Below are 13,684 nucleotides of genomic sequence, written 5' to 3' on the forward strand. Positions count from 1 at the left end.
AAATCTATCACATTTACATAATTTTGTTACAAATGAATTGTATATTAAACACGGTGCATTTTATTATCAAATAAATAGACTCATTTAATAGATTATCATTACAATATGTAAAAAAACAAATATATATATATATTAAAAATACTTATAAAATATATTATAAATATATCAATGAAATATTCGTTAAGAAATATTTTATATCTAAATTTTATAAATTATCAAAGCTAGTTCAATATCGACATTTACAATATTGAAATTACACATGCTAATAATATAATATAATCTTAACGTAACGTATATGTGACAAACTCGTGATGAAAAACTTATAATCTTTGTAACGAAGGAAGAAAAAAGCAACTGTCCATCTTTAAAATATGAATGTCTCATTATGCAATCTTATACTAACATATATATATATAAATATATATATATATATATAAAGCTTGCTCTGTACACATTATTTTGCAGTTTATCCAAACTCGCGTAACGTAACAACTTCATGCGCTTCATCAATCACATGCCGAACCTGTATTATTTGTAAAGACCATCATACACATCTCAATACACAGTCAAAGTATTCTGTAACACTTAAACAGCGGCAAACGTAGGTAATTTTTGTTCCTTATGTTGTAATTCTCCCACTTTAAGTCGAGAGACAAACTTCGAAAGGGAAAACATATCATTTGAGAACTGATCAGTAACAGTAACTTTAAAGATATAAAGAAGTTGGTCACGAAACTTTAATTTCAAAAACTCTCGTTCGTCGAATTGATCGACATGATCAAGTTACATATGTGCTTTCTGTTGAAAATATGCGTGATAACAGCAGCAACGAATAAGACTTTCTTAGACACACCAGACAATTTGACGTTATTTCGTCTGATGCGTACTTGGATATTGAATAATTTTGGTATGTATTCAATTGATTTTACTCGTTTCTTGCAATTTTGATCATTTTGTGAGAATGTGAAAAATTATTTTTGTATGTGCGTTTACATTGAAATTCTTATGAGATGTTGAGAATTTATAATAATTGGAGGGATATTTTTTAAAATTGATGGGAACAAAATATTCATAGATATATTAAGTTTTGTATTAAATCAAGTGTTAATTTCAATGTTACTATAATGAATGAGATTTTTGATTCAAGATTCAGATTTTTGAAATTCAACTTCTATGATTCTATGATGATAAAATTTTAAATTTATTTATATGAATATATCATATAACGATAAAAATTAATAAGTTGTAAATTTCATCTCAAGAAAAATGGCGGATAGTTCGGTATTATATACATGTAACGCAAGGATTGCAATCTATTCTGAAATTAATATTCAATTGCAAATATTATTGTTATATTTTTGGAATATTGTAATATTAATTGTACGTACGTTTTTATTTTCGTTCTGAGAAACATATAGCACTAATACTTTATTATTTCAAAGATTAAAGGTAACTATTTCATTTCACTTATCATATTAACTATTTCAGAAAATAATATTAATAAGTATATTATCCAAATAATTACATATATGTATATCAAGTTTTTTATAACGTGAATTCAAGCTGAGCTGAGTTTTCTATACCTTGTTTTAGTGAACATAGGTTTTGTATGTTCTTATAAATAGTGGAATATGTGCTAAAAAGTGAAATCTTTTACCTGATAAATGATAAAAATGATAAAAATGATAAAAAATATTTAAATGATAAAAAGAAAAATTCTCATTTTATAATTGTGCAAAATCTGTTTAAAGATTCCAGTATCGTTCGGTATTCTTTTCATTCTCTGATCTTTTGTCAATCTAAAAAACAAGTTAGATTCCACTTTCTCCTATTTTGTATATGAATAATATTTTATATTTCATTTTGTTAAAATAAATTTTCAAATAATTTTCTATTAATATTATCAACTTTACTATTATCTTTCTTATAAAATAAGAGGGGAGGAAATTTTGTACGTGTAAACATAGGAAAAAAAAAAATTTTAGAATTAAAATGACATTTTTTTTTTTCACATATATATAATATCACAACGTACAAATAACAGAAAAAAAATTATTAAAAATGTGCATGTAAATAACTTGAAAGAAAAATGAAAAAATTATCAATTCTGTGAATAATCATGATGGAAAAAATAAAATTTATGTCAAATTACATATTCTCTTTTACTGTAAGATAAACAAGTATATTAATACACATTGATTCTCATAACTTTTTCTTCTCTTTCAAGATCATTAGGATCATTGCCAATTTTTTTTCATTTTATTTTTTTATTTTATATAAATAATATATTAAATCGAAATGTCTCACACAAAAATATGATGTTCGAAGCTAATAATTTAAGTATATTTTAACATTATTACTAATTTCGTAATTAATTTCGTTTTTTTGGAATTAATTAAATTATATAAAAATAATGTAAATTATTATTTTTTATAAAAAAAATTACTAAATCATCAATAATAATAAATTAAGGTTGAATAGTTGAATAGTTTTTTAGGGAAAATGATTTATGACAAATATTTGTATTGATTAATATATTAATAAATACATAATCTTTCGTATGAAACATTATTTCATATAACAAATAACGTACAAGTTACTTGAGTAATTAAAATGATTTATACATGTTAATATGATTAAAAAAAATTATGTTCAAATTCATAACGAAATATATTAAATTATATTTATAAATATATATACGTATAAAGACAATTAAATCACAATTAAACAAGAATTTTTTTATTAATTCTAAGAATTAAAAAGAAAATATATATATTTACAATAAAATTATTCTTTCAAAAAATTGAGATTTAAAATCACTATTTTTTCATTGCTGCAACATTGGCAGCAATTAAAAATTTATTATTTATTATAAAATTTATTATTAAATTTATTAAAAGTCGTACATCTAGAATGAATATTTAGTAATATTCTAAGAAATAGTATTTGTGAAATATTACAATAAGTACACATGTATAATAATACAAATAAAAATATATAAATCTTTTTCGAGGAAGTATTAATGAAACTTTTCCTGAAGAATTAAATTTGCAGAATATTACCAAATTATCGATAAAGTCTAAAAAGTGAAAAGAGAAAACAAAAAAAAATGGAATATATTTTTATATATCTTTGATATAAATGCATCGAAAAAAGTACTACAAGTACTCAATAATTGTTCTTTTTGCGTAAAAGAAAAAGGACAGAGACTAGATGCGCAAAAGGCGGGAATAGTTCAAAAAGAATTTCCAATAAATGTTCCATTTCCTTGCAACGTGACAGGTAATTAAACAAATTTTCAACCAATATTAAAAGTTGAATAATTGCACGAAAATCAATAAGTATTTACGAAATACATAATAAATTCAAACATGATCAAAATTTCGATTTATTTTACCAAAAAAAAAAAAAAAATTTTAAAAAATGAATCAAAAGAAAAGAAAGATTTAAAGTAAATATATATCATTTTTCGTTCATTTCTGATATTTCATGGAAAACCTCTGAATTCATACTAACGAAAATGAATAATATTCGTTATACCATTTATATCTCGTGCAGTCATACAACTATTACCATCTCTTATTATTGTCAAAATTATATTCATATATAAGTTATATTCATATATACAACTATTACCATCTCTTATTATTGTCAAAATTATATTCATATATAAGTTTATAATACTATCGTAAAATAATAGTACATAAAATTTAATAATCGTTTCGTAATTTGATAATTTAACATTTGCAGGAGGCAGATCTCCCACTGTTCCTGATTCAGTAAATCGATTGAGACCAGGTGATATTGATGTTATTGCCGCGATGGGCGATTCTATAACAACAGGGGCTGGATTACTTGCGACTAATACGATGCAGTTAAGTATTGAAAACAGGGGTATGATGGCGACTATCGGTGGTGAAGAAACATGGCGAAAAGTTTTGACGCTTCCTAATATCTTCAAAGTACGTAGTTCAATGATCGTAAATTAAACGATCGTAAATTTAATAGAATTGTTTTTTTTTTTTTTTCATAAAAAAAATCTTCACTTTGAGTCATATAAAATTTGTATGCAGAATTTTTTTTATGTACAGGAGTTTAACCATAATTTAATAGGGTATGCACTTGGAAATTCTTTGACTTCTCATCCAGCTTCGCAATTGAACGTGGCTGAAGGTGGTGCACTCTCTATGGATATGCCTTACATGGCTAAATTTCTAATTAATAGAATGAAGAAGGATCCGAGGATAGATATAAATAATCATTGGAAGGTTCCTATTTCGCACAAAATACATAATAATTTTAAAATATTTTATATTTTAAACTATATGTTAATACATTATATTTTTTAAAATTAAAATCAAATTAGAGGGAAATTGTTATTTTAATAAGCGTTAATAAATTGTTATGATTGCGATTATCGTTATCTAATATCTCTTTTCACATTTTTTCGCAGTTTATATCAATATTGATCGGGCCTAATGATTTTTGCGCCATGTGTAACAATCCTTCTCCGTCTATCATTTTGAAAAATCATAAAAAAGATTTAATTAATACCCTTCGAATATTAAGAGATAATTTACCAAGGAGTTTTGTCGCTGTTATAATATCACCTCACATAAAAGAAGTAGCAAAAGCACGTAGAGGAAGATTCTCGTGGAGATGCTATTTGATAAGTACCATAGAATGTCCATGTTTGCTGGCTGTACAATACAAAGAACGAAGACAGGAATATTTCGAAATAATAAACAAGTTTGTATAATATTTAATTGAAATAATTCAAGATTTCGAGACATGAAGGAAAAGTGAAATTTTATTATTCCAGTTATTCTTTCAGGAGTAAATAGAGTAAATAAATTAAAATATTTCTAGATTTCTTACAAACGATATGAAATACTGTTTAAAAAAAAAGAAAAATTAAAAAAGTTCACATATTTCAATATATCTTGCAAAACATGAAAAAATGTTTTTAACCTAGAAGAACGATTATATAATATAAATATTTACTTTTAGTTTAATTTAGTTTAATTTCGATTATACAATTTTATCGTGAAAAATTATGGCTCGAGTCAAAATTGATCCAAATGAAATAAATTTCTTTTATTTTTTCATTATTTCACATACCTACAATTTTTTTATGACCGTTTAATATCGATTCTAATTGTAAAATATAATTTATTTTATTTCAATTTTTAGATGGCAAGAATTGGAGGAAGAGATCGTTAATTATCCAGAATTTCATACAAATAACTTTACCGTAATAAGTCTTCCAGCTATAAAAAATATAAAAGTTCCGCTGGCTGAAGACGGACTCACCGATTTGTCGTACTTTTCCATCGATTGTTTTCATTTGAGTCAAAAAAGTCACGCGATACGTAAGTATAACAACTGATGGATTAATATAATGATTTTTTTTATTAGCATTCTACAAGATAATGTTCTAATATTTTTCATGTAAGTGGCATATAATATATGGAACAATCTGTTGGAACCAATTGGTAACAAGTCCAACCAGATGTCGTATCAAAATTTTTTTAAAACATTTTTATGTCCTATCTCGGAGAGGCCATACCTGATGACACGTGAAAACTCACGGAATATAATTTGACATCAATTAAAATTTGAATCGCGTTTATAATCCATCCAATTAAAGTACTAAAAGTATTGAAATTTAGTACAATGATTGCACATTTATTTTTTGAATGTTTATAATGTTATTTTGATTATTGAATCGTTTTTGTATCAGTACAAAATATTTATTTATATTTCAATAAAATCAAGGCTATTTTTTATATCATATTGTTTTTCTGCATTATTCTCTTTTTTTTTTTTAGATGATTACACGTATTCTATCCAAGAATGTTGTATAACTTAAAATCTATTTTCCATCTAATCGTAAAACAAATTAATTTAATTTTGAGTAAGTACTTTAATGCTAAGTACAATAAATTATATAATTATTCTTTATAGATTTTATAAAAAGGAAACTATAAAATAAAATAAATATGAAATAACTGTAAAAAAATTAAATTTATTTAATTCATTTATTTAATCTCTTTTTTAATATTTTAATTTTTCGTTTTCATATTTATAATCATTCATCAATTATTAATTTTTCTAATTTTATTCGTTTAAATAATTCATTAATTAAAATTTTGATATTATTCATTTTTTATATATATACATTTATTATTTATATATATATAAGTATGCATGCTGCATAATATTTATGTTGGTTTATTTTGAGCATCAATCGTCGGAAATTTTTTTCTTAGTTCTTAGTTCAAATATTTGGATTAAAGTATATACGTAATGTACGTAATTATTCGCAAATATTTCGTATTCTTCGTGCATAATTCAGCATAATTTGAAAAATTACTCACGGAAATCGTGTGTACCATTTCAATTTACAACATAAATGTCACATCATTTTTATTTCCATTGTCTTCATACAGAATTATATTTAATGAAAATAATAAAAACGTAATTCAAAAATTGAATTAATATATATTACATATAAATATATTTCTTATATATTTGATTCGTGTGGAATATTTTTATAAATCAGTTGAAAGAAATCGTTAGAAATTTATCAGTCTTACTATGAAGCTACAATTTATATTAGATAACAAAATATCAACGTACAATATGCTAAAATATATGTTATACTAATTTATTAAAAAATTGTATGATATTATTATACAAGTCTGTCTTATTTTCATAGTCTATCATTAGAATAATAATTGAGCATTGTTTAAGCAAGCATATTAATAAGCGATTGAGCAAATATTAATCAAGCAATATAATCGATATTTACTTGTTTAGCCATATTAGACAATATCTAATTTTTTCCCCTCAATATCTAATTTCAACTAGAAAGAATTAGATATATTTATTTTCCATTTCAATTATTCGTGATTAATAATTCTTCTATATTCAATACATATAATTTTTGAACATATATCATAAATTTTCTTTTATAGAAAAAAAAATATTATTACTTTTTTTTCTAATAAATCATAAATATAATTATTTATGATTATTATTATAATGAATATAATAAAAATAAATCTTCTATAAAATGTTCAAATCAAAAGTGATACGAAATAAATAAAATAAATGTAATAGCAATTATAAATAAATGTATACAATTACAATATCTTTGTTTAATTTTTTTTTTTTTTTTTAATGTGCTACATCATCATCTGTACGAAACATAACATCATCCGTACGAAAGATTTCCGAATGATGATCATCGAAATATTTGAATACCGGTAGATACGATTATTATTTATTTATTCATACCATGAACTTCCTGGTGGTACCGTTCTAAGAACGTCTCTTTGTCACGTTCCTCGATTTCTTCGTCGGCGGCATATAAAATAAAAAAAGATCGGATCGATCAGACACAAAACTACTTGTGAACGTCGCAATTACAACTGTTCCGAAATATAATTTTGGACTTGAAATGGCTTCTTGATTCATTGAATCAACGATAGGCATAAATAAGAATAATTTGTATGAAAAAGGATACAGTTTATATGTAAATTTCACAATTTTTTGTTTTTTATTCAGAAAATAAATATTCACTTGGGAATATTTTAACTATTTCTTTCTTTTTTTTTTTTTTTTTTTAGGTTGCTTTAATTAATTTTGTATTTCATTTGGCTATTTTTATCATATTTTTGATATTATATTTAGATAGATGTAGCAGTATTTTGAAAATTAATGATAAAAATAAAATTTGATATTTAATTAATAATAGTGTTTTTCCCATCTATTCGATAAATGAAATCAATCACAAATTTTCTCAATGATAAATTTTTTCTATCAATAATGAATAAGTCATATTTTTTTTTTTTTATAAATTTCAATCGATTGTTACACAACATTGATTTAAAAAATACGTGATATACAGAATACAAAAGACAATTATTGGTAATTTACTCATTTTCTTAGTAAAAAATTCAGAGAAAAATTATAGAAGAAGATGTATTTTAATAATTGTCGTAGTTTCTTTAATAGATGGAGATCTGAAACCATAAATCCCATCATAAAAATCACATTTTCTTTGTTTTTTTTTTAGAACCAGATAATTAATATTCTCTATAAAAAAACTATTCGATAATTTATAATAAAAAATTTAATTATTTTAAATATTTCAATCGTAATCGTAAGCTGAAATTTTCAAATAAATGACATTTTAAATTCATCAAATTTATCGTTCAATTATCTTTTTATATGAATAAAAATTGAAACAACATAACGTGATATTACAGATATTATTAGAGATATTACATATATTACAACATTACAATTCAGGATATCCTGTTTAACCAAATTTATCATCGATGAATATAATCTTTCCATTAATATATCCATTAATATCTCCATGCTTAAAAATATAAAATATTTTATGAGACGGGAAGATATCTTATTCTTCCCTACATCGCGGAAACGAGGGATTAATCTTCTTCTGGAGGCCGTTCAATCTCATTGAAAAAACAGTCTGATACGTTCACGATCAAGGTCCTTGAAAAAGATACGCATTCGCATTTGTATTTATACTCATACATTTTCTGTCCGGGATGGTGGAAAAGCTTAAAAGGGAGGCGAGTGATGCAATTTCAGGCACACTCGGTATCGCTGCAGAGCAAATAACTGAACGGAAAAATTTACTTATCGGAACATCAATGTGAAAATTTAATTAACCAAGTGATGACACGAATGATGGTCAATTTTCAAGTTGGTTTGTGTATTTTCTCGCAATTATGCGTGCTGGCAGCGTCTCAGAGGACCTTCTTAGACTCACCGCCCAATCTCTTCATATGGCGTGCAATTCGTAATTATATTCATCTATTTCAATTTTTCGGTACGTGTTCGAGGTTTATTACCTCGTTCGCAATGTTTTCTGTATTTCTGATAATAGAAAGGATAAATTTTTATTCTGAGATGATTTTTTTTTAAAGAAAGTTAGTCGAGATGGGATTTATGTAAGAATGTACGAGCATGAAGCATCTCTTACGAGATACATATTTTCGTTAAAAAAAGTAGAATTTTGTCGAGACATTGATTTTAAGCAGTGCTGAATAAGTAGAAAAATTAATAAATATGAAATATATTTGTTCGAATATATAATTTATCAATTGAAGGGATTTCACGGGAAAAATACAATAATTTGAATTATCTGAAATATTAATCTGAAATAATATTCTAAATTTTGAATTGGTCGAGTTGTTTAATATTTTGTTGGATTAAAATAATATTTTCTTCGGAAAAATATTACAAGTACTTAATATTTATCTTACAGAAAATGAGGGACAAACTCCAACGAATTTTCAAAGAAATATTCAATTGGACATTCCATTTCCTTGCAACGTAACAGGTACTTAATTCAATTATCATCGAAATTCTCGTAAAAAATTAATCTTCTATATTCCTCATTGCCCAATTTGAATTAAATTCTTTGCTTCAAAATTTGATATTGTAAACTTCTAAAAGTACAAATTTCAAACTGTTTTCATGCGCGTGTAATAAAGCTGCATTACATACAACCAATCCTGTTTTATATATACAACGACATTCGAATCATATACTCTAAAAATTTTGACTTGATTTTCTTCAGGCGGTAGATCTTCTAAAATTCCGAATTCGGTCCATCGTTTGAGGCCAGGTGACATAGATGTGATTGCGGCAATAGGGGATTCTTTGACAGCCGGTTCTGGAATTTTTGCGAAAAATCTACTGGAAATATTCGTGGAGAACAGAGGGGTGCAGGCGAACATCGGTGGTAAAGGGACTTGGCGGACGTATCTTACCCTCCCCAATATCCTCAAAGTATGATTAATGATTATAAATTGATGATTGGATCGAAAATGAATATAACTATTGAACAGCAGCGCAGATTACGTTCGTTTTTCTTTTCTTTTCTTTTTTTTTTGATAGAAAAATTTTATTGTTATGTGACGTATTATGTAGGAATACAACCCCGAGTTAATAGGTTACGCGCTTGAAGATTCTTTAACTTCTCAATCAGCTTCGCAGTTGAGCGTTGCTGAGATCGGCGCTATGTCTAAAGATTTGCCTTTCATGGCTAAATATCTAATCAATAAAATAAAGAAGGATGCTAGAATAGACGTAAAGAAGCATTGGAAGGTTCGTAATAATAATAATTATCATTATAAATCATTATATCCGATAACAAGATAATTGAACAATATGAGTAATTTAAAATTCATATATTTAATGATATCATTTCTTTTTATAATATCAGTTTACTTGAGTTAAGTTCTAATTAAATAATGTAATAAGTGGGAAATATATATTGAAAATGTTAAAATATTTAATTGAACAATTAAACAAGATTATAAAATTGAGAATTTTCTCAAGAATAATTACACGATACTAATGATTATTTTTTATAAATTAAATATAAATATTAAAATATGAAATTAACTATATTTTTCGATTACAAATTCAAATGAAACATACATATGTTTATATATTTTCTAATTGCTTTTGAATTCCCAAAATATTTCTTACTTGTTACTCGTATATGTATACATGGTGTCTCTGAATTTATGATAAAACCCAAAAGAGGATAATTTTCGTTTAAAAATCAATATAGAATAAAATTTCCATATTATTTAAAAATATATTATAAACAAACTATAATATATTATAGATAAATTAACGATCGATAAGATTACAAATGCAAGAACCAGTGATACAAATAAGTATAAGCAAAGGAAATTGTGTCCAAGTATATAAAATTTTTAAATTTTATTTTTTCCAAAAGTAAAATCCCATACAAAAAATTTTATTTTATATTTTCGATTCATTTTTAATCATAAATCATCCCCTTTTCGATTCTATCATATTTCACAGGCATCTTGCATTTCCCTTTCATACATTTCCCACTCACCAATTAAAATGCATAATTAAAGTTCACTCGAACTAACCTATTCTACTAACTCGAACTATTTTATTCATCTGAAAATATTAATCGAATCATAAGCACGAATGAAAAAAGAACTATTCATCAAATATGAAATATTACTGTATATATAAATCAATTCTCGTAATTATTTACGCAATTTTCGTTTCGTTCTGTTTTGCAGTTAATTTCGATATTTATCGGGCATAATGATTTTTGTTCCGAAATATGTGCAGTTCCCTCTCCATGGTCCATTGTGGAAAATCATAAAATCGAATTAGTCAAAACTCTTCGAATATTAAGAGACAATTTGCCAAGGACATTTATTGCCATTCAATTGCCGCCTCATTTAAAAGAACTCGTCGCTTCACGCAAAGGAAGAAACTCGTTGAAATGCTACGTAACAACATTGATCGAATGCTCGTGCCTATTTGCTTTGCAATTTCAAGATCGGAGGCAGGAATATTATAAAGTAATAAGAAGGTATGATTTATGAATTTTCGAAATTATTCAAGCTCTTGGCATTATTACGCGAACGAATCGAATAAAATTGCACTACTAACTTATTCATCGATCCTACTCGTACGCTTAAATATCTGTTTATTCCTAATGTTAGAAATATTTCCAACCAATATTCTCTCTCTCTCAAAAAAAAACAATTGCCAAGAAAAAAACTATCGCAACAACGGGTCGACACGGTCCAGGAATTTTTTATTGGAGATCCATTATAGCAATTTTTCAGGTATCTTTTCTAATCTTTTTTCGAAGCATATTAAATGAATATAAATCAGATTTTTCGAAGCGTAACTAGAAGACAATTCGTTCTCCTTTACTGGATAAAAAGCTTGAGACTCTTCAGTTCAGTCTTGACATCACAAATAATGAAAAATTTGAAAAACACGAAAGGGATGAATATGACCGAAATTCTTGAATTAATTTTCGAAGAGAGTCATTAATCAATTTTAATAACGATGCATCAATTAATTTTAATAAAAAATTAGGAGAACTAGGAATACATAATTATTTCTATATGAAATAAAATAAAAGCAACGAAATATCATCGATCTTAAGCAGTTGTTTATCAATGTGAAACGTGCTGCTGTCCAATCATATCAGATTAAAATTATTTCAACGAGGCTTTGAATCATTAAATTGAAATCGTTGAAAATGCATCGACGACACGCAATCCCTCTTAACATTTAGATTAATCATGTCCATTAAACTTCTTCATATCCCATAGACATCTTTGACTATTTTAATGAGAATTTAATTAATTTGCATCTCTTTTTCTATTATTTTCACTTTTTTTTTGAATAACTTTCGATATCACTTTTAAAATGAACATATATAAATATTCATTTGTATCGTATGTTTCAGATGGCAAGAATTGGAGGAAGAAATTGCCGATTATCCAGAATTTCATAGAAATGATTTCACTGTAGTCGCTTTACCATTTCTCAAAAATTCAAAGCTTCCATTGACTGACAATGGATATTATGATTTATCATACTTATCCATTGATTGCTTTCACTTAAACCAGAAAGGCAATGCACAAAGTGAGTATCCCAGATTTAATCGCATAACGTGTCTAATTTTAATTTATATAAGTGAGAATTGCTCGTGAATAAAAAAAATGTTCAGCAATTTAATGTAAATAATAGGATTAACATAAAGATAGTATATGTATTTATTTTAAACAAAAAGAATATTATCTAATAACAAAAAAAACATATGTACGTATATGATCTTCATGTAAGCTTTATTTATTTATGTTCATAAAAAAATTAATTTATACAAATTACATAAATTATTTATTTATTTATACAGTTCACGAGAAATTCTGATTTACAGATTAAAAAATTTGACACCATGTATGTATATAATTCAATTACTTTTCTGTTAGCATTCCAACAAAAAAAAGAAATTGTTGTTGTGTTTCAAGTTGCGAATAATTTATGGAACAGTTTGTTAGAACCCGTTGGTAACAAATCTACCTCTTGGACACCGATATTTGAAAAATTTTTGTGTCCTACTTCTGAAAGACCATTCCTGATGACGCGTGAAAATTCGAAATAGAACTTTTTCTTTCTTCTCTCGATATCTATCAACTTGTTTAATTGCAATTATAAATGTTAAAATCTAATGTGATGAAATCGAAGTGCCATTCTAGTTAACAATCTAATGTAATATTTATTTTTAGTGGTTATTATTATTGGAATTTATTCGATTATAAATAAAATTAAATTCTATTCCAATTACTGATCTCACATTTTTGTTGCAATATCAAATATTTATTTTAATTTACGTAATAAAATTAAACTTTTTTTCTCTATCTTTATTTTTTTCGCTATAATCCTTATCCTAATCTAGCTTACCACATATTTTAATTCATTTTGTGTTAAACATTCGATAAAAATAGAAATTTGATTTTTAATCTACTTTCCTTTACTTAGCATGGATTTTTTTTTTTAATTATGCAACTATAGATAGATAGATAGATAGGTAGATAGATTTCTTCACAACAATTTCTTAAACCATAATTAATTATCATAAATGTTGTGATATTGCATAAAAGATATGGATAGAAGATATCCATTTTATACATATAATAAATGTTTAATCGTACAATTTAAAATGTTTTTGAATAAATTGAAATTTATTCGAGAATGCAAAATAGATAGGGTGAAAAACATTTAATGAGAATTTATGAAATTTTTGAATAATTTAAAAGTGTTTCTTAATTTTTTTTTT

General features: G+C 25.2%; 2 protein-coding genes across 6 annotated transcripts; both read left to right on the forward strand.

Annotated features, from left to right (window-relative positions):
- The first annotated feature begins 438 nt into the window (after positions 1 to 438).
- Positions 439 to 5,789, forward strand: LOC107999468 (phospholipase B1, membrane-associated). 2 transcript variants are annotated; one of them, XM_017059336.3, is made up of 7 exons: positions 439 to 907; positions 3,196 to 3,282; positions 3,751 to 3,962; positions 4,074 to 4,268; positions 4,454 to 4,749; positions 5,194 to 5,372; positions 5,457 to 5,789. In XM_017059336.3, the coding sequence occupies exons 1-7, from the start codon at positions 775 to 777 to the stop codon at positions 5,603 to 5,605; spliced, it is 1,251 nt and encodes a 416-aa protein (XP_016914825.2). In that variant the 5' UTR covers positions 439 to 774; the 3' UTR covers positions 5,606 to 5,789. The 2 variants fall into 2 exon arrangements, with proteins under 2 accessions (XP_016914825.2, XP_016914826.2); XM_017059337.3 differs by having other exon boundaries at positions 441 to 907; positions 4,092 to 4,268.
- Positions 5,790 to 8,587: 2,798 nt separating this feature from the next.
- Positions 8,588 to 13,188, forward strand: LOC107999419 (phospholipase B1, membrane-associated-like). 4 transcript variants are annotated; one of them, XM_017059237.3, is made up of 7 exons: positions 8,588 to 8,869; positions 9,308 to 9,382; positions 9,623 to 9,834; positions 9,976 to 10,152; positions 11,118 to 11,416; positions 12,311 to 12,489; positions 12,837 to 13,188. In XM_017059237.3, the coding sequence occupies exons 1-7, from the start codon at positions 8,716 to 8,718 to the stop codon at positions 13,007 to 13,009; spliced, it is 1,269 nt and encodes a 422-aa protein (XP_016914726.2). In that variant the 5' UTR covers positions 8,588 to 8,715; the 3' UTR covers positions 13,010 to 13,188. The 4 variants fall into 4 exon arrangements, with proteins under 4 accessions (XP_016914726.2, XP_016914727.2, XP_016914729.2 ...); XM_017059238.3 differs by having other exon boundaries at positions 8,593 to 8,869; positions 12,876 to 13,188; XM_017059240.3 differs by lacking the exon at positions 9,976 to 10,152 and having other exon boundaries at positions 8,600 to 8,869.
- Positions 13,189 to 13,684: the final 496 nt, after the last annotated feature.

This window comes from Apis cerana, linkage group LG7 (assembly GCF_029169275.1).
Source record: "Apis cerana isolate GH-2021 linkage group LG7, AcerK_1.0, whole genome shotgun sequence".
Lineage (NCBI taxonomy): Eukaryota > Metazoa > Arthropoda > Insecta > Hymenoptera > Apidae > Apis > Apis cerana.